The sequence below is a fragment of the Cardiocondyla obscurior genome, linkage group LG26 (genome assembly GCF_019399895.1).
Source record: "Cardiocondyla obscurior isolate alpha-2009 linkage group LG26, Cobs3.1, whole genome shotgun sequence".
Classification (NCBI taxonomy): Eukaryota; Metazoa; Arthropoda; class Insecta; order Hymenoptera; family Formicidae; genus Cardiocondyla; species Cardiocondyla obscurior.
Window position 1 is genome coordinate 738,564 of NC_091889.1, and position 19,952 is coordinate 758,515.

Genomic DNA, 19,952 nt, shown 5'->3' on the forward strand with positions numbered 1-19,952 from the left:
CTTATTCAGTTTCTTTTCCCTCTATTCCATCTATGCTTAGATAACAATAGATTATAGAATAGGAAGGATATGAGATCGTTCCATTGCTTTGTATGAAAAAAAAAAGAATTAAAAATGGTATATGCATCTATTTTAAATTCAAAATTCTTATATTAAAATATTAATTATGATATAGATTCATACTAACGACGTAGAAGAGACTTTACAAAGTGTTCACAAATCTAGCAATGCATTTAATTTACTTTAAATCACAGTAAAACACTGAGATAATGCACGAGTTTCATTCACGTGATATGTTAAATTATGTCTGATTGAAGAAACAAAATCTTTAAAATTTACTTTTATTTACGAAACATAAAAAAAATAATTTTTTTTAGTTTTGTACGTAACCATGTACCCGGACGCACGCAGACACATGCACGCACACACACGCTAACACATAACACACCCAAATACGTAAACGAATTTGTTATTTTTGTAACAATCTACGATTTTTCGTAATTTCTACGTCATATTAATCTATGCAAACTTAAAAATATTTTAATTTTACTTAACTTATTAAGGTTATTTTAATTCATAACGTTGCTTAAATATAACAAAATTCAAGCGTCACAAAAATTAATATTATTGAACACATGAAAAATATTAATTTACATAAACAAATTAACAATTTTAATATATCTTTAATTTCACTTGTAAATGTCAACGCGTTCTCTTCTTCGCCAATAGTTTGAAACTTGCTTTTTCGTAAGTGCACACGTAACACATTTTGGTATTAATTCTAAAATAGCTTTATTGAGAATCAAAGCAAAGAAATATTTAAGCTCCTTCCCATATTGAAATCTGGAAGTACAGATATCTCTTGTAAGTAATACACCGAAATGCATTTATGCAAAAAATGTCGGTAATAGTACATTTTTGTTATAGTATGTAGCGCAAGAGTTAACACCCGCCCCAACACCTGTAGTGTATTAATAACCACATAATATAAACGATATTAAAAATTACGGCGGTTAAATTCAGTGCTTTCGTATTTGCCTCTTGCATTATAAAATCTCGATAAAATTTAACCTAATCTCGTTTAATTATTCTTATAGAACTTTGCTGTCACATGTCTGTTAAATTCCACTTTAAGTTGTTCATCCTTAAATCGACCAGTGACCATACATTTGAACCATATAATTGTAGTTTCATCACTCAAGAACTAAGGAAGCACTAGCATAACTAACAGAACTGTCATTCATATTATTACATTGACTACTTTGAGCATATTTTAAAAACTTCAAATTCATTCTCTGGCCATTCGTATTTCCTTTAAGACTATGAATTGCCTGTAAAAATACAGAATAACGTTATCTAAAAAATGAAAGCACAACTTACTTGTCTAAGGATGATATTACTTACATCTGACAACGACGACATTGTCGGAGCGATTGGTCGCGGGATAGAATATTTCTTGAATTTCTATAAATTTACTATCCTGCAGTCAATCGCTACTTCCGACAATGTCGTTGTCGGTGTATAATACCAAGCTAATACGGATATTTATTTTCTCATAATACCTGCAATAAAACGCCAATTGGATGCCGGCCGCATATAGTGTTATTATATTTTTTAAGATATTCAGTGAACACTGGAGGATTCAAAGTTTCTATAATGTCCATGCCCTAATTTAATGAACATATAAAATTCAATTTAGAAATTATAATTAATTATTTAATTGCTATAAACAAAATTTGCCATTTTTTATTAAAAAATTTAAAAGCATACCATTTTATCAAGATTTTGGATAGATCTGTGTATAGGTCCATATGATCTATCGTAATAAGTATAGCGAAACCGTTGTCCCCAATGACAGAAATCCGAAGAGATAACAAACAACGTTTGCGGATCAGCCATGTAAGGTGCTAATAATCTTCCATAAAGTGCCTCTCTTTCTGGACTCAGAGATCCCACCAAAATTGGAATTATAGTAAATGAATCCTTAAACCTGAGAGATTATTATGTAAGATTTATTCCTATTATTTAATAATAACTAAAAAAGTTATCTAAGTTTTATGCTTGTCAATTTATGAGCTATAATTTTTGTTTCAACAAAATAATCTTTAGACTTTTTAATTGCAAGTGGCATTTAATTTATACATTCAAACATACCCCTCCATAACTTTAGCAATAAACGGTAACTGCATCTCAATGCTATGTTCCTCTTCATCTGTGTTCAGGTCCATGCATTCAAAATGACCAGTTTCTTCAAGTTCTCTTCTCACTGAGAAATGCACATATATGTAGTTTGACGAATTTAATTTAAAGATTGATTTATATATTAAATATTATATAATATTATTAATATATAATATAAAAAATTTATATATTAAATATTATGTAATATTATTAATATATAATATAAAAAATTTATATATTAAATATTAACCCTTTGAGTGCTACGCGCACATATATGCGTCCAGCGAAATCTATCGATATAGATCGTGGACGCAAATTCGCGCTCAGCGCCAGCCGCGCGCCGTCCGTACGGACCGCATAGGCCGCGAGTATTCAGCACTCAAAAGGTTAATATTTAATTAAATAAACTAAGCATAAAAAATGAAAATCATTACACTGTGTAAAAAGATCGGCACATAAGTACCTTGTTGATCGATATGTAGATCATATAACGGCGTTCGGTAAATGGAAGCTGAGGATAGGGCACAACCTGGTAATCTCACATGATGAGAAGGCCCTAGAATAAATATCCTACGGCTGCATAACAGCACGTTGCACGGTTCATTTGACTGAGAAAGTTGAAAAATTACAAACTAAACTATATATTATACAGGCTACTTGATATGATGAAAATTTACATTGATGCAAATATTAAACTATTGCAAAATTATTTAAATCAATTGCAAGGTCTTTTGTAACAATTACAACAAAAGACATGATTGCAAATGTATGAAAAACAGTATAATTAAACAGTATTAAAAAAGTGAAAAAAAAAGTATAATTAAACAGTATAATTAATGTAAAACTTATAAAGGCAGATTTAGGTAATACTTTAATGAAGTGCTAAAACAATATAGTGGTGTAATTGTCACTTACACAACTACAGGACTAATTTGTCTGTAAGCAAAGCCAGCACATGCCCCACAGTAGCTGTATCCTGCATGCCTATAAAAATGTATGCATTTTTATATATATTTCACACACATAATTTAAAATCTTTAAAAAAAATTATATAATTACTAACGGGGCAATAATTGCTCTTGCAGGTCCATGAGATAAGTCAGCAGCACTCAACCACCCTTCCAATTGTGTACTCAATTCTGACCCTGCAGCATTATATTACTATTAGTAGTAACACTTTTAAACTGCATAATTAAGAAATAAATAGTTAGATAATTCAAAATAAAATTTTGTTATTAACAACATTTGTCACATTCAGCACATTATCAGTAAATTTATTCATATTAACAAGCGATTTTCTGTCAAATTAGGAAAATGAGCTGGGACCAGCGGATCTGAAAAAAATGCATTTTCCTTGATCTCTTACCGTTGTTCGAATACCAACTACCAGCGTGAGAAGCTCTCCTAATTAATGCCATTTTCAAGCTGAAAGCGTCGTTTCTCGTCCTCTCGTTTCGTATGTACTTTGGCTTTGTCGTCTTCGACTGGCAGTCTAGCACTCGATTCGCAACGTGAGAATCTTCACGAGCTCGTAAATCAAACAGAATTCTGTTGTATTCTAATTGAATGTAAAATGTATTTATATAGAAAACGTTATCACAAATCCTTGGCTACTGATTTCTCCATAGATTATTCAGTGATAATACAGTGGTAAAAGTCGATTTGGTTGCGATTGAAACAAAGAGCACAACATGGCTGATTTGCAATCCCAGTACTTTGCCGGAAAACTTGGCTTCCGTTTCGAAACTGCTACGACCACCTTTTAATTGTCGCTAAAATAAAAATTAACAAAAAAAAAAAAAACAGACACAACAGTGAATAAAGCAACAGGCGACTGCCGTTTGATGAAACATATCTATTTATTTTTGAGAATGCTGTTCATGAACATAGAAAGAATAAATGTAGTGACCAATCACGCAATTGCTCTTCCACGAGAGCACACAGCTGATTAGGTGTCACGTGATCTTCCGCTGTACCCGCGTTCCGTCTGCTCGCTCGCAATATTTTCGCAAACCCGTGAGATCATGAAATCGCAAAGTCGCGTCGTTGATATTCTATCTGCGTTTCGCGGGTGCGATCAAGACTTTCGAAAATTCGTCTATCTAGCAATCGATCTGAATGATCGATGGTTGCATGCTTGATCACGGTTGTCTAGATGATTAAAATGGCGGACGTTCGGGTCTCTAGTGTTGTTTAAGTTCGCGAGACTGACAAAACAGTGGGTCTCGCTGGCGAAGGGCACCGTGCGGTTTGTCTATGAAGCTTTCCATCGGTTCGCGGGCCCACGTGCAAACTTACAATTTGACGGCTGTGCGACAGCGGAAAGGCGTGAGTGACGGTCGCGGGTCGAGCGTTCGAAATCGCGCGACCGACATCGCTAACCAACCTCGCGACAACAACGAGATACATCAACGACATACCTCGGCGCCGCGCGCGCGCGCGCGACACTGAGCGCTTTCCTCTTCCCCTGGACGATTCTCCACTTTGTTTATAATCGCGAGCACAATGGAGCGCGCCGCGTCGTGATACGCGGTCGGTGGTGCTTACACCAGGTCGAGTGGTGTCGCCTAGGTACATGCCCCGCGCTCCCTCGCGCTATTTTGACGTCTCGCGCACTGTATAACCTTTTACCCCCCTCTGTGACTGTGCTCCTGCTCGTTCATCCAGTTCCGATCTCTGATAGCGAAGACGAACGTTGTCGTTGATTGTATTTACTCGACTCACCGCCTCTACGTGGACAGACCACAGCTTCTCAATTCTTAACTGTTTCCTAGTTTCTCATCGGTTTTTCAAAGAAATGAACCAAGCTAGAACGATCGTCCCAGCGTCGTTGTTGTGTATGTATTCCCGCGCGGCAGAGCAAACATTTTTTTACGTAAACGTTTAACAGTGTTCGTGTCCGCTATCGGATCTCTGTATTTCACGCGGAAGCTGCTGTAGATGATAGAATTTTATATACCAGAAAATTTGTATCTCATAAAAATAACTTTTGCTTGTTATTAGAAGGTGCTGTCGTCTCTGTAGTACATGCTGGTGTAACTTTCAGATATATTGTGTGCAACGAAAAGCAGGTAAATTATAATGTTTTACTTGATAGTCATTAAATAATTCTTGAAAAAAGTCAAAGAATTAACTAAGATTTTTATTGCAGGTTTCACAAGTGATGATAGACTTTTGTCATGGATCATTGGCAATTCCATAAAACTAACAAATTTTTGAGTGCTTTACTGGAGAAAGAAAAGTGATTGTGTTAATAAAAACTGCAAAGCATAAAAGTGCTTGGTGTGCCTGTTAGCAGGCAAAGACATTTCCTAATATTAGTGCCACCAGGCTATGGCCAACTTGAACTTTGAACAGCCACCACGCAGTATTGCGAACGCCAGTCTCACTTCGCGTGCAGCTAGCGGTGGGGGGGGTTTGAACGCTGCGGCTCTCACGGGCCATGTCACGCCTACGTCGGGCATGTTCTCAGGCTCGTCCGCAAGCACTTTGAGTACAGCAAACTCGGCGATAGTTGCTACTAACGTTTATCCCGGAGCATCGGGCTCTGGTGGTGGACAAAATAGTCATCAGCAACAACAGCAACTCTCTCCTATGGGCAGTAGAGGACTGTTTGGGCAGAGAGCTTTTACCGATAGACGTACGATGCCTGCTCTTGGGTTAGTGCTTCTCTTGTCTTTGTGCGTATGTGTGTGTATGTGTTTGCGTGCATCCTTTTTCTCGTCCTCTTCCTCTCTGCAATCATCACCATCTGTATTGTAGAGCTTCGAATCCAATGGGTAGTATGGGCAGTTTTGGAATACCTCCAAGTCGCAATTACGGATCTCAAGGTGCGGTTAACAATTTCCACTCTGTTTTCGGGAGTGGAGGCGGTGGAGATACGAGTACTCCACCTTTATTAGATCTCTCGGAGTTTCCCTCTCTAACAAATAGAGGTCAAGGTGATTCTATGCCGCAACCTAGTCCCATGCCAGGGAAACAACCTTATGGTTAGTGCCAAAAAATTATTTATTTAAAAGCAGACTTTTTTTTTTAATAGATATTGCAAGATTATCATTTATATTGTTACATTATACTCGGCAACTCTATTTGATTTGAGTATACATTTTTTCCTTTTTTATTAAAAAAAACAAAAGTTATGTATAATCTTTTAATTTTATTTAACAGTTTGTTACATTTAAAGACGATTAATCATATTCAGTTAAAATATTAAAATTTTTAGACAGCATAATACATTTAATAAATCGTTATACAGGATATCATTTAATATGTCACACCGAGTAGTAGAAAAATAAAAAAGTAATACTATTTTGCAAAATTCTCAATAATTATTGAGAAAAAAAAAAATTTGTCTAGCAGAAGAGCGACAAAGAAGCCACGCGTGAGTAAGCGCGAAGGCGAGTAGCTAAAAATGATGCCGTCGCCTGTCGCGCTCACTTACGCGTGGCTTCCTTGTCGCTCTTGCGCTAGACAAATTAATTTTTTTCTCAATAATCATTGAGAATTTTGCAAAATGCTATAATTTTTTAATTTTTCTCACCAAAACCCACCTATTCCTGCTCGGTGTAACACATTTAATGATACACTCTGTATATATTTATTAAGCCTTTCTAAATATGTAGTAAAAATGATTTAAATGATCTCTAAAGTTAATAACTGTAAGTAACTGTAAAGTAAATAACTGATGTAATTTTTACTTGTGTATGTTGTAGTTGGAATGGTAAAGCAACCAACATCAGAATCGAGCGAATTTACAATGAGCTCGGAAGATTTTCCAGCATTGCCGGGAACACAAAATCGAGAAGGTCCATCACCTGGTAGCAACATGTCCGGTGACAAAAATATTCCTGTAGGACTCGGTCCAGAAATCGGACAAGACGTACTACAAGCCAACAGAGCACCTGGATCTGAAAAGTCTCAATCTTCTAAAAGAGGCATCCAAACATCACCCGATGGTAAAATAAAACATTTATTTAATGAGCGTATCGTTTTGAATTAACATTTGATTGAATAGTTAGGTTTGGCCACGATTTAATCCTCAATATAATTATTGCATGTGTGCACAGGTAAAGTGACAAATATACCTGCGAGCATGGTGAAAGATCAATTCGGTATGGTTGGACTTCTAACGTTTATCAGAGCGGCGGAAACAGATCCAAACTTAGTGTCGCTGGCGTTAGGCCAAGATCTTACTGCGTTAGGACTGAATTTGAATTCGCCAGAAAATCTTTATCAGAATTTTGGTGGTCCTTGGGCGGAAACTCCATGTCGACCACAGGATATAGATTTTCACGTACCACCGGAATATCTTATAAATGCCGCAATCAGGTATTATGATTTCGCGACGTATATTATCCGGTATAACATTGAAGATATTAAACCGAAATTATTATTGTACTAATATATTTGAGAAAAAAATAACCGACATGTAAGTTATTATTTTTGTACATAGATAAATAAAGTTATATTATTTATTTTGTAGGGATAAGCTAGCGCCAGTTAAACTAAATCGATATAAGGATGATCTACTGTTTTATATGTTTTATACAAATGTTGGGGATGTATTGCAATTAGCTGCTGCAGCGGAACTGTAAGTAAAAACAAAATTAATCTTTTTAGTGTGATACTCGGAAATGCACAGTAGGTTCAAAGTGTGGAGTCTTGTCGTTAATCAATTTTTGTCTTAATTTCTACATAAGAATTTCCTCATCCACCCTCAAAAAGGTTAATCGATACACTTGAAAATATTTTATTAGCCTGATTACACGCGAAACTTGAAAAGTTTTTTTTGTATGTGATTTAAGGTATAGCAGAGAGTGGCGATATCATATGGAAGAAAAAGTTTGGATAACGCAAGCACCAGGTTTGGGAATTGTAGAAAAGACGTCGACATATGAACGTGGTACTTATTATTATTTTGATGCGCAAAACTGGAGAAAGGTAGCTAAGGAATTCCATTTGGATTATGCAAAACTAGAAAGTAGACCTCATCTTCCTTCAAACTTTCACCAAACTCAGCCTTGACTACAGGTGTGTATTCTATTTTGTTTCCTAATTTTCTTTTCGTGCAACAGTTTACACGTGAACGTGACCACGCATACACGCGCACGCGTAACACACAAACATGATTCTGGTATTAATAAAAAATTTGATGCTTTCAATATCGTTTCATAACATTATTTCACTTTTTTAATGCTTGTTTATGCTTTTATCTCTCTGCAAATATTCTTAAAGAAATAGGGGAAAAAACATTACGAATAATTTTTAAATTATAAAAGAGATTATATTATCTGTTCTAGACTTGTCTGCAGACCATTGTGCTGTCTTTAAGCTGGAAACGAATCAGCTATTGTATAAATGAACAAATTTAATAATCTTTAATAAAAACATAAAATTTGGAGAGTAAAGAAAGAAATTTTTTTAATCAACAAATTAGATACCTTCTTCTCGCTATAAATTAATTATTATTTTACTATAACTTACTTTTATTCATAGTTAAATTATATTTTCATAATTTTTTCACAATAATTTTTCTTCATAATGTAATTCTTAATTTTTCTGCTTGCTCCGAAAGATTAATTACGTCTTCTGCAGCATTTATAACAAAATTTTCAATGTAATTTTGACTGTTTGCCTCAGAATCTTCCAAAAAGTACCTGTGGAGAAAAAAATCAATGACTTTATGATATATTTGATAATATTTTTTATTTTATTATTATTTTAATTTTTAAATGTATACCTATAATTGACCATTACGCCACAGCTGTTTGCCACTCCACGTGGTGAAGGATCAGCCATCCAATTTATTCGCCACATTACGGCTCCGTTACGTAAATGAAAATTAGCTGCGGAAAACAATATATAAATTATAAAAAAGAAATTTATTTCGAGCAACACTAATCTTGCTTTAAAAATCGATCGATGTGACTCGTAAATTTATAATTCTTAAAAAAAAAAAATAATACGCATAAAATTAACATACCAACTGTATTTAAAGCGTAACCACGTCTTTTTTCTTTATATAAATACCACGCACATGCTCGAAGAAATGGTTCTTTGAAAAATTCTGACAGTTGCTTATCTCCCGTCCATAACGAAGTATTTAATATCTTTTTAATTGCTGATATTACGTTTTCTGTTTGCAAAATATCTTTTGCAATTTTGTATTCTTCCATGGTAAATATAAACGCCATATCTACGTAACAAATATATTTATTAACAATTTATTTATCACTTTTATTAATTTTCTTTTTTGCTAATTACCTTGCTTTAATTTATCAAGTAGCCACGTCTTAAAGTTTGGTATCGGTGATAAACTGGACAACTGCTGTATAGCCGGAAATTCAGTTGTGATCTCACTGACCACTTTTTTTATTAAATAATTACCAAGTTCAATTCCCTGTGCAAAGTAAAATGTTTCGTTAAAGCCACATGTGTGTTCTACATATCAAAGTACTAATAGTGTATGTTATTTTAAAATTTTCAATCAACTATAGTTTCTTTATAAATTAATCACTTGCAATCCTTTTTGAGTAGATACTATAGAATAAAAAATTGCTGCTTTTATCTTCGATTTATCCTCCTCTAAAAATGTTATGCATTTTTTTGCACTCCCCAGAATTCTAGTTTCAGCCTCTTCAATACCTTTTACACTATCTGCAATATGTATAATAATGTGGATATATATTTCAAATTATTTTAGTTAGCCTTAGATTTTTTTTTCCATGAAAAAAATTCTATTAAAAGAAACTTGAAAATAGATATTATTGCTCAATGTAACCTGGAATAACGTCACATAATGCCGTATGCAATACCACGATAGGTTCTCTTGGCATAGATGGATGTGTAAATATGTAACATCTTCTATACGGTCCAACTCTACGTTTCAAGTCCAACCAATTTCTCATAGGATGTATAGCTTCATAATCGGATACCTTTAAATTTGCAAATTTAGAAGGGAGCATGAGAAATTAGTTAGAGATGTAGAAATGAAAAACAGATATAACAGATTAAACTAAAATACCGAAACTGTTAATTACTTTTTGCAATATGTCGCATGCACTTTCCCAAGTTATTCGTTCCATATGTAAAAAACCAATGGAAAACCAAAGTAAAAATAAGTCCCGCAAAGTGTGATTTAACTGCTGTATTATTATACTTTCATTGGCATCTTTTGCATCTGACAATAATTCCTAATAAAAGTAAAATAATGATTAACAAAAATTAAAATGTTACTTTGTAAGGCTTGGATCATACAATATAAATGCATTATGTTGCTTGTTACTTAAGCTTTTGTAGATAAAGACTAAATAATTTTGCCTACCAGAACATCAGTTCTTAAGTCAACCAAAAACTTTACTCCATTCTGTAATCTTCCTATAATAACAAACAACCAATAATAAGCAGGTGTAAGAATGCCTTTTAAAGTTTTTTCATGGACAATCATTTGTCTTTCATTTTCTGGCTGCAATAAATGATAAAACAGATATAGATAATTTAACACAGCGCTCGGAATTAGTGGCCCAGTTCGGTCGATTTCTGATTGTCTCCGGCTTCGGTCCCCCACTATCGCTCGAAGCTCGACGGCCGGCTGCCGATCGCCCGGGAGACGCTTTAACTCAGAAGCGTTCCTATGTATATTCACGCTGGAATTATACACTTTAATAAATAATTAATAAATTTTTTTTTCTTAATTAATAACTCATATAATTACGTACATATTACTAATTTCTTATTATTATTTTTATTATTTTTATTAAACTACTGTGTGGCCGAGTTTCAAACATATAAAATTATATATATTAAAATACATTTTTATATGTTTGAAACTCGGCTACACAGTAAAATAATTATTAAAATAATAAAAATGTTAATAATAAGAAATTAGTAATATGTAATTATATGAATTATTAATTAAGAAAAAGAATTCTATTAATTATTTAATAAAGTGTATAATTCTAACGTGAATATAAATAAGAACGCTCCTAAGTTAAAGCGTCTCGCGAGCGACCGGCAGCCGATCGTCGAGTTTCGAGCGATGGTGGGGGACCAAACGCGGAGACGATCAGAAATCGGCTGAACTGAGTTATTAATTCCGAGCGCTGATTTAACATATTTAGTAGAGATAAAATCTCTGGTGAAAGTTAAATTTTATTTAATTGTAAAATATATATAACTCACAGAAGACGGTATACCTCAGTGCAGACCAATCTCTTTGCCACTTGACATATATCATTATGTTGTACAGCATATTGCAAAGCTAAAGTATGTAAAATCTTTTGGCGATCATCCTTGTTGCTTTCAGTATATCTGACACACCATGTACGTGCTTTATTCTGCAGATATTTTTTGATATACAATTTTTATGGACAATAATAATAATAATGCATAATAAATTATAACTCTGACCTCTATGATCCAATTGCTGATTTTAGTGTTCTTGAATTTGAATATTTCCCGCAGGTTCTCATCCACACTATCTGTTTTAGCACACAAACGAGATGACTTTCCATATTCGCGTTTAATATTATGGCTCAACGAATTTGCAAATTTTAATTCCGTCACGAATGCGCAGTGACGAACAAGTGATAGAAATTTAAAGGCCAGCTTCTCCAACATCATAATCTCTAGTCTTATTCTTGCACTGTCAATTGTATATTAAAATAATTTTTTTTTTTTTTTGGGGAGGAAGAAAGTTTAATGTGCATCCATCTGTCAAGAGATATACGGCACAATATCCTCTTTTTGTTTGATTGGAAACTAATGTTTTATAAAGTTTTCTTTATGACAATCACAAATTGATGGATGACTTTTAATATCGATAATTCACAAGGTAAAGATAGTTCGTCTCTCCAATTCCAAACGCACTCAGGCTGGCTGATTCCTATTTTATCAAATTCTTCATATAATACTCTTATCTGGTCGTCGTATTTTTGGCACGAGATTACAATGTGGTTGATATCTTAATATCCCGCTCCACATTTATAACTTGTCGAATCGACATAACCTTTTCTTTCCAGTTTCTTTCTCTTTGTTTAGGATGCACTGTTCTTTTTCTTCTTCTTATTGCTTATGGGCGACGCGTGAGGCCCGGTCTACAATGGATGTAGTAAGTCTGAAGAAACTGACCAATTACAATATAACAAAATTCCAAGATAATAATTTAGTATGATTAGCTAATTTATTACGGCTTTCTTATATTTTTCCGATTGTTTTAGCATCCAGACGTCACAACTCTATTTCTCGAGTCGTTACATACGTGTCGAACCTAGTTCTACGCTCTTATTGGCTCAATTATTTCGCGCAATATAAGATGCTTTTTTGAACTTTTCTCTGTTTCTTTTCGACTGTTTCCGTGTTCTGACGTTCTTCGTTTTAAATAGTGAGCATGGTACGACAAAGCTAATAAATGGAAAATTGTAAACATCTGTTTGTTTAAATTACTGTTGATTATGTTGAAAAGTGATTGGTGTCGATTTATTGGGTCTGTTTGTGGAGCGTGTAAATCTCATGAGACTTTACGAAAATGGAATCGCAACATGCTCGAATTTCAAACAACCCCGAGACGAAAGGGTTTGATTTTTCGACTGGAAACACTTGGATATATCCAGACAATTTTCCAGTCCGCGAATATCAGTATAACATAGTTAAATCCGCTTTATATAACAACACTCTGATTTGTTTGCCTACTGGTAAGAAAGAGCTATATTATCGTCGTGTATAACCGGTCAAATACAACGGTATTTTTATTTTCAATTTTACAACAGGTTTAGGAAAGACTTTTATAGCCGCTGTCGTAATGTACAATTTCTGGAGGTGGTATCCATTTGGAAAAATAATATTTTTGGCACCGACGAAACCTTTGGTTGCACAGCAAATTGATGCTTGCTACGAAGTAATGGGGATTCCAAGTGCTGATATGGTGGAATTAACAGGTTTGACATAAGTTTAATAATAAATTTATATATATCGAAATATATAATTTTTAAATATATGTCTTAAAAATATATTGTTTAATTTATAGGTGCTGTGACTCGAAAAAATCGTGAGACAGCATGGCTCAAGAAGAGAATAATATTTGCCACTCCTCAAGTATTTCATAATGATCTTGAAAGAACAACTATACCAAGTCATTTGATCAAGTGTGTTGTTATAGATGAAGCTCACAGGGCTTTGGGCAAGCATTCATATTGTGAGGTAAAAAAGCTTAAGAAATGTCTACTTTTGTGTGTTGTGACAAATTAATAAAAATTTATTATTTTTAGTGTATTAGAATATTGTCCAAACAAAATCAATATTTACGAATATTAGCTCTTTCTGCTACACCTGGAAATAAAATAGACAATGTTCACGAAGTAAGTAAACTTAACACCATGTGCAAAAATTTAAATACATCCATTTCTATCCATTTATTTTAAAAAGCAGATATTTTAACATATGTTAATAACGACTTTGTTACTTGCAGGTGATACAGAATTTAAACATTTCCAACTTAGAATTGAGAGATGAAAATTCAATTGATATAATGCCGTATGTTAATAAGAGGAAAATAGATATTATTTTGGTACCTCTTAGCAATGAATTAGCTCAATTTAAAGAAAAATATATTACTATCATGGATCGTCACGTTAAATTTCTTATACAATGTAATATATTGCAAGGCCATACTGCAAAAATATCTAAAGGAAGGGTAATTAAATTCTAGTTATTAATATTTAATAATTTATTAATATATGATTTTAAATGTTCACTGAATTTTTCAGATATTTCATTTGTTGAGAGAATTTAAGACTAAAACGAATAAATCTGGAAATTATCCACAAATTATGAAAACTTTAAGTATATTATTTACTATGTATCATGCTTATGAACTTATGATCAGGCATGGATTGCGTGCTTTCTGGAATTTCTATGAAGGTATGTCACTTATAATTTATAAACTACATTTAATTTTTTATGAAAGATCTTTGAATTTATCTAGAGACATTTTATTACATTTGTGTTAAAGAAAAAAATTTTATATTTAGCTCATTCTGATAAATATTGGATAAGTAGTGAACATCAGTTACGAAATTTACTATGTGAAATTGAAGTTTATCTTGGGCCTTTTCCAAAATTATTACCCAATGGACATGTAGATGAGGTTTGCAAATTATTTTTATAGACAAATGAAAAAAAATTGTATTATACGTATATATATACATATATATAAATTTTTTTTTTAGATGCCAAAGAATATTGTATTTGGACATAACAAATTTCACAAACTGAAGGAGTTACTTGAACGTCACTTTAATAATAACAATCAAAAGGATACGAGAGCTATAGTTTTCGTCGAAGTTTGTATATTTTATTTTTACAGACTATCTCGTCTAATACGTACTTTATATAATATACATTTTTAGAAATTATTAGAAAAATGTCCTTAATTCGTATTGAAAAAGTTTAATATGTTACTTTGTGAATTCAGTATAGAGACATAGTCAATGAGGTTTATATTTTGCTCTTGCAATCAAAACCGACAATTAGACCACAGATGTTTGTTGGTCAAGCTGGCCAGAAGCAGAAACAACAATTAAAAGCGTTAGAAGATTTCCGAAGTAATCGCGTGAATGTGCTGATTTCAACGAGTATAGGTACGTGAGATTCGTACGTGAAATATGTTTGTCGAGTGTATTAATTATTCGATAATGTACGATATAGGTGAAGAAGGGTTGGACGTAGGAGAAGTAGATTTGATAATATGTTTCGATGTATCCCAGCATTCTCCGATAAGATTAGTTCAAAGAATGGGCAGAACAGGACGCAAACGAGATGGCCATATAATTGTTCTTGTTACGGATGGGAAAGAACACGAGGTAACTAAGAATTGTACAATTTTTTTTTTCATTTATTCAATTTACATGTGCACATTATTTAATTTTATACTTTGCAGAATTTGAAATCTACTCTTTCCAGAAGAGATTCTTTAAACAATAAAATATTAAATACGAGCAATATATTTTCCTCTTTATACGAGAATAACCCTAGAATGATACCAAATCAATTTACTCCGGAATGTCATAAGATACATATTAAAGTATTACCAAAAACACCAAGTATTAAAAAAAATAAAGGAAAAAGAAAAATTGTTAACGAAAAGAATGAAGCGTCTAGTATGAAACAGAAAGAAAGTAAGTTTTGCGAACAATTCAATTCTTTTAGTTATCCTTTTTTTATTAGCTATGTTATACTTATCAAAATAACAAATTTTTTTCATTTTATAAGAGATTTAATTTTAAAAGAGATATATATCTGTTTCAGATTTATTTAAAAAAGTAAATACAGATCAACCGACGATGACTAAGTTTCTTACCGATAACAAATGTAACGAACAGAATGAAGGAAATGCATGCGATATTCTTATTCAGTTAGCAACGCAAAACAATAGGAAACATAACACGATAAATCCTGATAAAGTTAAACTGTTAACTGATGATAACGCGGGAATCGAATTTTTAACATTATGTGCAGTAAAAAAATCAGAGGAGGAAATGTCTTCTAAAGTTATACCTGAAATGGATACAACTTACCTTCCCGTACCGAAACCAGTTAAGAATTTGTTTAATTTTATAGTGCCCGATATAAAAATAATTAATTTATCTTTATTAGTGAAAGATAATTTAACGCAATGTAAAGACTTCGAAGATAGTTCATCAACGCAATGTAATAACAATGAAAATGAAAATAACTCTATTCACAATACTAATGATTATATTAATGTTGATGATAATAACTTTTGGTGCACTGTACAAGATGAAAAAAATTTTAATAATGATGAAATAAGGTTCGAGGATATACTTGATGAGAGCTCCGATTCAAATAAAACAAGTGTTTCGTATCTGAACCAACAAGTTATGAATATAAAGATAGATATTAACACACATAAATCTTCTACATCTGACATGAAAAAGGATAATGAAATTATAACTTGTACAAAAGTTGATTTAACAACTAACGCACTAAAAAGCTTAGAACCTACTTCGTTTGAGAACATATTGAATGAATCATTCAGTTCAATTGAAACTGATTTTGAAGATAAAAATGATCCTGCGTTACGAAATACAGAATCTCCAACTTTATTAAATAGTTTTACTAGAAATATAGAAGAAATTAATGTGACACATAATTCTAATGTCATTGATACTTTTCCTAATGACGATTGTGCAGCTAGAACTAATCAAAATTTGTCAGCATTAGAGAAAGTTGCTAAGCCTGAAATTAATAAACTCGCAAGTTTCATAGATGAAATACGAGATTGTGATTTTAACAGTGACGATGATATAAATGAATTTAAGAATCAATCAAATAAAAATAAATCGTTATATAATTCCAAAGCTGAAGAAAGTTTGTTATCTATAACTCAAGCTATTGCCGAAATAGCTCAAGTAAAAAAAACATTGTTAAAAAGAGCAGGTAATGAGAAATCGATCGATGATGATAGTGATGGCTGGATTTCAGTCGATAAAAAAAGTAAAGTTCAAATTGGAAAAAATGAAAAAAGTTCCAGAATGAATAACATCACATTGTCAAATATTCGTTGCGATTCTGTTGTTAAAACATGTACTCCTAAACAAAATCTTATCTTTCTAGACGATTCCGATGAAGATTTTGTAATTACAGAAGATAATGCTAAAAAATTTAATGAACTTGAAAGCTGCTATTTTTACAATTCGTCAAAAAATTTGGAAAAAGATACTAGCTGCATGCCTGGGACGTCAAGAAAATCAGAAGTCAGAAACGATCGGTTTAATGATATATCGAAAAATTTGAAACCATGTAGCATGTCAACGCCGAAGAGTAATAAAAATTCGAAATTGTCTTTAAAACGAAATAAGGTTCGAGAAGGTTCAGATACGATAGATTCAAGTGCATTCAAAGTACCTGATAAATATGTGAACAATGTAGAAGATAAAAATCTTTCAAAATGTACTGTTGGTGCATCGAAAAGGATCTTGTCATTGAAAGATAAAATTGCTCGAAACCCCACACGTAGATACGAATGTAAAAAAAATGTGAAAAACCAGTTTATAGACGATGAAGCGGAAGTAGATGCTGACGCCAGTGCAGACGAATTCGTTGATAATGATGATGAGGATATTGCGGATTTTGTAAGCTATACACAAGTCCCGCAAGATTTAGACATGCACGCGCATTATTTACGAACTATTAAAAGTCCGATAAAAAAACCGGGCACCTTTCATTTTAGAAAACCGCAATCTCCTGATTCTGATATAGAGATCTACTCGCAGGTCTTGTCACAAGATCAAGACTCGTATCTTTATGTACGTATATCATTGGATTTTACATGCTTTATCTATCTGTGTATCTTAATTGAAATTGAATTATCAATCGAGTTTTTATATATACGGTAAATTAATAAAATATTTTATGTGTATTTTTAGGATTCATTTTGCGTTGCCGCAGATGATGATTTAAGCACATCTACTCATAACGATTCGCTATTAGATAAAATGGAAAGAGAATTGGAACAAAATAGACGAAAGCGTCTTTGTGCTAATAAGGATGTGAAACATACTAAAAAGAGAAAAAGAATAATTGTAAATCACTCTACAAGTAGCGAAGATGAGATCGAAGAGCTGCAGGTATAAGTGCGGAAAAATTGATTTTAATTAAATAAAATCAAGCTGTGATGTGCTTACAATAAATTATTGAGCGTAGATATTTATTTTGTGTTACATATAACGTGCATAATGTTTGTTGAAGATTCATATATAATTTTGTACAGCGACATATTTGTAATAAAATTATGTATATTTGTAATTAATTAGATGACGCGATATAATTTGTAAATGATAAAAAGGTTCTTTATTAAGCGTAACAAAATTATGGATAACTGTTTTAAATTTACTTTAAATCAATATATTATTTTCAATTGAATCAATATAATCGCGTAGTAAAATTTATTTAAATATTGTTTATTTATAAATAAGCTATTGTTTCTATGTAAAAACAATGAATCAAATGCAAATGCCATGGTTATCTGAAAATAGTATTACAAATACTGATAATGAAAGATAATTAGGATAATGCTAAGTAGATATGTACAGAATACAAAGTTATCTTTCTAGATACGAAAGTGAAACCATTAGTAAACGAACAGGAAATGTATGAATAAAGTTACGTTTCAGGTACAAACGCAAAGTATATATAAGGGCAGGACGTAGGTCCTCGTGTTTTAGTTTGAAATTCTTCTCGAGCGACATTACGTTAAGACCGTTGGAGTATCTTGTAAGTACAAAGTCTTTCACAAATTATATTAATAACTAAAATAATTGAAAAATAATGTTACGCTACAACTGAGTATTTCACATGAATATGTCAAGTTTTACATATTTAATAACTTCTTTTTTAAGACAGACTTCAAGTATTTTAATTAAATGTTTACAGGTGCAGTTAAAAAGAAAAAAGAAAGTGAGAAAAGATGCGTCCGTGTGCAGTGCTTATTTGTTGCTTGATCGCTGTTGGATATGCGGAAAGCATCAAGTCCAAGTATGAAAACAGGATAATCAGGCAGACATCCCCGATGGAGGTAAACGAAAATAATAATCAGCAGCACCGTACTATTGCGAATTATCCGAATACGAACACGTCGTATCCGACCTTTCCGGTTTACGAATCTAATGAGAAAAAGGAATCTGTCTACTCGTCAAATAATGCGGAATCGCCCGCCTCGGCGAAAGAAACTTCCAACAACTCTGAATCGACTACTGTGCCAACGGAGATTTCAGAATCATTTTTTTCGAAATTGAAGCCTTACGATATCGCCCGCAGTTTAATCACCTACAGCACTCAAGGTGGCAACTATCTCTTGCAAGTCTTGGGGGTGGCCTTTCTTAGTACATCCTTTATCAGACTGATTTGCAGTTACACGTCGATCTGCGAATTTCTACAACCAGACGAGGTAAGGCAGAACATTTTTTTTTCTTTTTTTTTTTCTCTGTTTTTCAATCAATCGATTTATTATTTTATTTCTTATGTAATATTTACGCTTTGTTAATTATGTATATACCAAGTATAATTCTTAATGTAGAGTACAACCGCAAACGAACAGATAATTACAATTATTTATACGTATCGTAAAGTAGCGCATAAGTATAAGCTTGTATATTTATTTAGATAATTAATTTTGAACTTTGGAATTAACAAGTAAATGGTTTGTGCAGGCAAAAGTCGCTCGTTCGCACGTGTCGCAAGAACACTTGAGGGATATCACTTGGATGCTCGATAAAGCGTTAGAGAAGTTCTCCGCAGAAAATATGCAATAGAAGAAGAATGGAAGTTAACAATGGTTTATAGTACATATATACATATATATTTTTTTTCTTTTTTATTATAATTTTCTCCGATTATTACTCGATTTATTTATAATCTTGTATATTCTTTCTGCACAATTTACTTGATTTTCTACAACAATACCTGTACACACGCCGAACAAGTCAATAATACAGAGCAGATGATTGAATACTTTTTGTGCCGATTCACACATTGACATCAGCATTAAACGTTGAACTTTAAATCCTTATTGTCTTCCCATCCGACGATTGCTGACGCTTACAAATTCAAGTATGATATCATTTGATCGTTGGGATTTTTCGTTTGACTTAAAGATCGTAGTTAATGGTTGCTCCTCGCGCCTAAACTAAACGCATCGTCACGCTTGATTATGCTATCAGTGCAGACGATCTTGTCAGGAAATGTAAAATTCCACG

At 32.8% G+C, this 19,952-nt stretch overlaps 5 protein-coding genes across 8 annotated transcripts; 3 read left to right on the forward strand and 2 right to left on the reverse strand.

The window, feature by feature from the left end:
- Positions 1 to 97: 97 nt before the first annotated feature.
- LOC139112117 (protein MEMO1-like) lies at positions 98 to 3,852 on the reverse strand. Its single transcript, XM_070672940.1, has 8 exons — positions 3,548 to 3,852; positions 3,245 to 3,326; positions 3,097 to 3,165; positions 2,645 to 2,757; positions 2,155 to 2,266; positions 1,771 to 1,990; positions 1,563 to 1,667; positions 98 to 1,331 (listed from the first exon to the last, which is right to left on the reverse strand). The coding sequence occupies exons 1-8, from the start codon at positions 3,597 to 3,599 to the stop codon at positions 1,194 to 1,196; spliced, it is 891 nt and encodes a 296-aa protein (XP_070529041.1). The 5' UTR covers positions 3,600 to 3,852; the 3' UTR covers positions 98 to 1,193.
- Positions 3,853 to 4,312: 460 nt separating this feature from the next.
- LOC139111940 (CCR4-NOT transcription complex subunit regena) lies at positions 4,313 to 8,205 on the forward strand. Of its 3 annotated transcripts, none has more exons than XM_070672596.1 (8): positions 4,313 to 5,018; positions 5,185 to 5,252; positions 5,333 to 5,840; positions 5,944 to 6,170; positions 6,894 to 7,136; positions 7,248 to 7,509; positions 7,664 to 7,771; positions 7,986 to 8,205. In XM_070672596.1, the coding sequence occupies exons 3-8, from the start codon at positions 5,515 to 5,517 to the stop codon at positions 8,203 to 8,205; spliced, it is 1,386 nt and encodes a 461-aa protein (XP_070528697.1). In that variant the 5' UTR covers positions 4,313 to 5,018; positions 5,185 to 5,252; positions 5,333 to 5,514. The 3 variants fall into 3 exon arrangements, with proteins under 3 accessions (XP_070528697.1, XP_070528698.1, XP_070528699.1); XM_070672597.1 differs by having other exon boundaries at positions 4,313 to 4,752; XM_070672598.1 differs by having other exon boundaries at positions 4,313 to 4,509.
- Positions 8,206 to 8,207: 2 nt separating this feature from the next.
- Positions 8,208 to 12,196, reverse strand: LOC139111937 (malonyl-CoA decarboxylase, mitochondrial). Its single transcript, XM_070672592.1, has 10 exons — positions 11,590 to 12,196; positions 11,376 to 11,516; positions 10,505 to 10,645; positions 10,221 to 10,373; positions 9,962 to 10,115; positions 9,698 to 9,837; positions 9,445 to 9,580; positions 9,164 to 9,376; positions 8,921 to 9,026; positions 8,208 to 8,837 (listed from the first exon to the last, which is right to left on the reverse strand). The coding sequence occupies exons 1-10, from the start codon at positions 11,800 to 11,802 to the stop codon at positions 8,717 to 8,719; spliced, it is 1,518 nt and encodes a 505-aa protein (XP_070528693.1). The 5' UTR covers positions 11,803 to 12,196; the 3' UTR covers positions 8,208 to 8,716.
- Positions 12,197 to 12,212: 16 nt separating this feature from the next.
- Positions 12,213 to 18,435, forward strand: Fancm (FA complementation group M). 2 transcript variants are annotated; one of them, XM_070672553.1, is made up of 15 exons: positions 12,213 to 12,289; positions 12,399 to 12,872; positions 12,948 to 13,115; positions 13,205 to 13,377; positions 13,446 to 13,535; positions 13,646 to 13,870; positions 13,944 to 14,097; positions 14,208 to 14,323; positions 14,406 to 14,519; positions 14,651 to 14,816; positions 14,884 to 15,038; positions 15,116 to 15,353; positions 15,484 to 17,504; positions 17,625 to 17,825; positions 18,312 to 18,435. In XM_070672553.1, exons 2-15 carry the CDS (start codon positions 12,707 to 12,709, stop codon positions 18,321 to 18,323), a joined length of 3,999 nt encoding a protein of 1,332 aa, XP_070528654.1. In that variant the 5' UTR covers positions 12,213 to 12,289; positions 12,399 to 12,706; the 3' UTR covers positions 18,324 to 18,435. The 2 variants fall into 2 exon arrangements, with proteins under 2 accessions (XP_070528654.1, XP_070528655.1); XM_070672554.1 differs by lacking the exon at positions 18,312 to 18,435 and having other exon boundaries at positions 17,625 to 18,010.
- Positions 18,372 to 19,707, forward strand: LOC139111946 (uncharacterized). Its single transcript, XM_070672615.1, has 3 exons — positions 18,372 to 18,471; positions 18,631 to 19,144; positions 19,407 to 19,707. The coding sequence occupies exons 2-3, from the start codon at positions 18,665 to 18,667 to the stop codon at positions 19,506 to 19,508; spliced, it is 582 nt and encodes a 193-aa protein (XP_070528716.1). The 5' UTR covers positions 18,372 to 18,471; positions 18,631 to 18,664; the 3' UTR covers positions 19,509 to 19,707.
- The last annotated feature ends 245 nt before the right edge of the window (positions 19,708 to 19,952 follow it).

Bases quoted from the DNA above. Each gene is read 5' to 3' on its own strand.
- LOC139111946 (XM_070672615.1), top strand. From the start codon at position 18,665: ATGCGTCCGTGTGCAGTGCTTATTTGTTGCTTGATCGCTGTTGGATAT. The intron at 19,145-19,406 runs GTAAGGCAGAAC...TGGTTTGTGCAG, and splicing joins AATTTCTACAACCAGACGAG to GCAAAAGTCGCTCGTTCGCA.
- Fancm (XM_070672553.1), top strand. From the start codon at position 12,707: ATGGAATCGCAACATGCTCGAATTTCAAACAACCCCGAGACGAAAGGG. The intron at 14,817-14,883 runs GTACGTGAGATT...TGTACGATATAG, and splicing joins GCTGATTTCAACGAGTATAG to GTGAAGAAGGGTTGGACGTA. The intron at 15,039-15,115 runs GTAACTAAGAAT...TATACTTTGCAG, and splicing joins CGGATGGGAAAGAACACGAG to AATTTGAAATCTACTCTTTC.
- LOC139112117 (XM_070672940.1), bottom strand. From the start codon at position 3,599: ATGGCATTAATTAGGAGAGCTTCTCACGCTGGTAGTTGGTATTCGAAC. The intron at 3,166-3,244 runs GTTAGTAATTAT...ACATTTTTATAG, and splicing joins GCAAGAGCAATTATTGCCCC to GCATGCAGGATACAGCTACT. The intron at 2,758-3,096 runs GTAAGTGACAAT...GCTGTTATGCAG, and splicing joins CAAATTAGTCCTGTAGTTGT to CCGTAGGATATTTATTCTAG.
- LOC139111940 (XM_070672596.1), top strand. From the start codon at position 5,515: ATGGCCAACTTGAACTTTGAACAGCCACCACGCAGTATTGCGAACGCC. The intron at 5,841-5,943 runs GTTAGTGCTTCT...TCTGTATTGTAG, and splicing joins CGTACGATGCCTGCTCTTGG to AGCTTCGAATCCAATGGGTA. The intron at 7,510-7,663 runs GTATTATGATTT...TTTATTTTGTAG, and splicing joins CTTATAAATGCCGCAATCAG to GGATAAGCTAGCGCCAGTTA.
- LOC139111937 (XM_070672592.1), bottom strand. From the start codon at position 11,802: ATGATGTTGGAGAAGCTGGCCTTTAAATTTCTATCACTTGTTCGTCAC. The intron at 10,646-11,375 runs GTATACCGTCTT...CATTTATTGCAG, and splicing joins AGAGATTGGTCTGCACTGAG to CCAGAAAATGAAAGACAAAT. The intron at 10,374-10,504 runs GTAGGCAAAATT...TACTTTTATTAG, and splicing joins ACTTAAGAACTGATGTTCTG to GAATTATTGTCAGATGCAAA.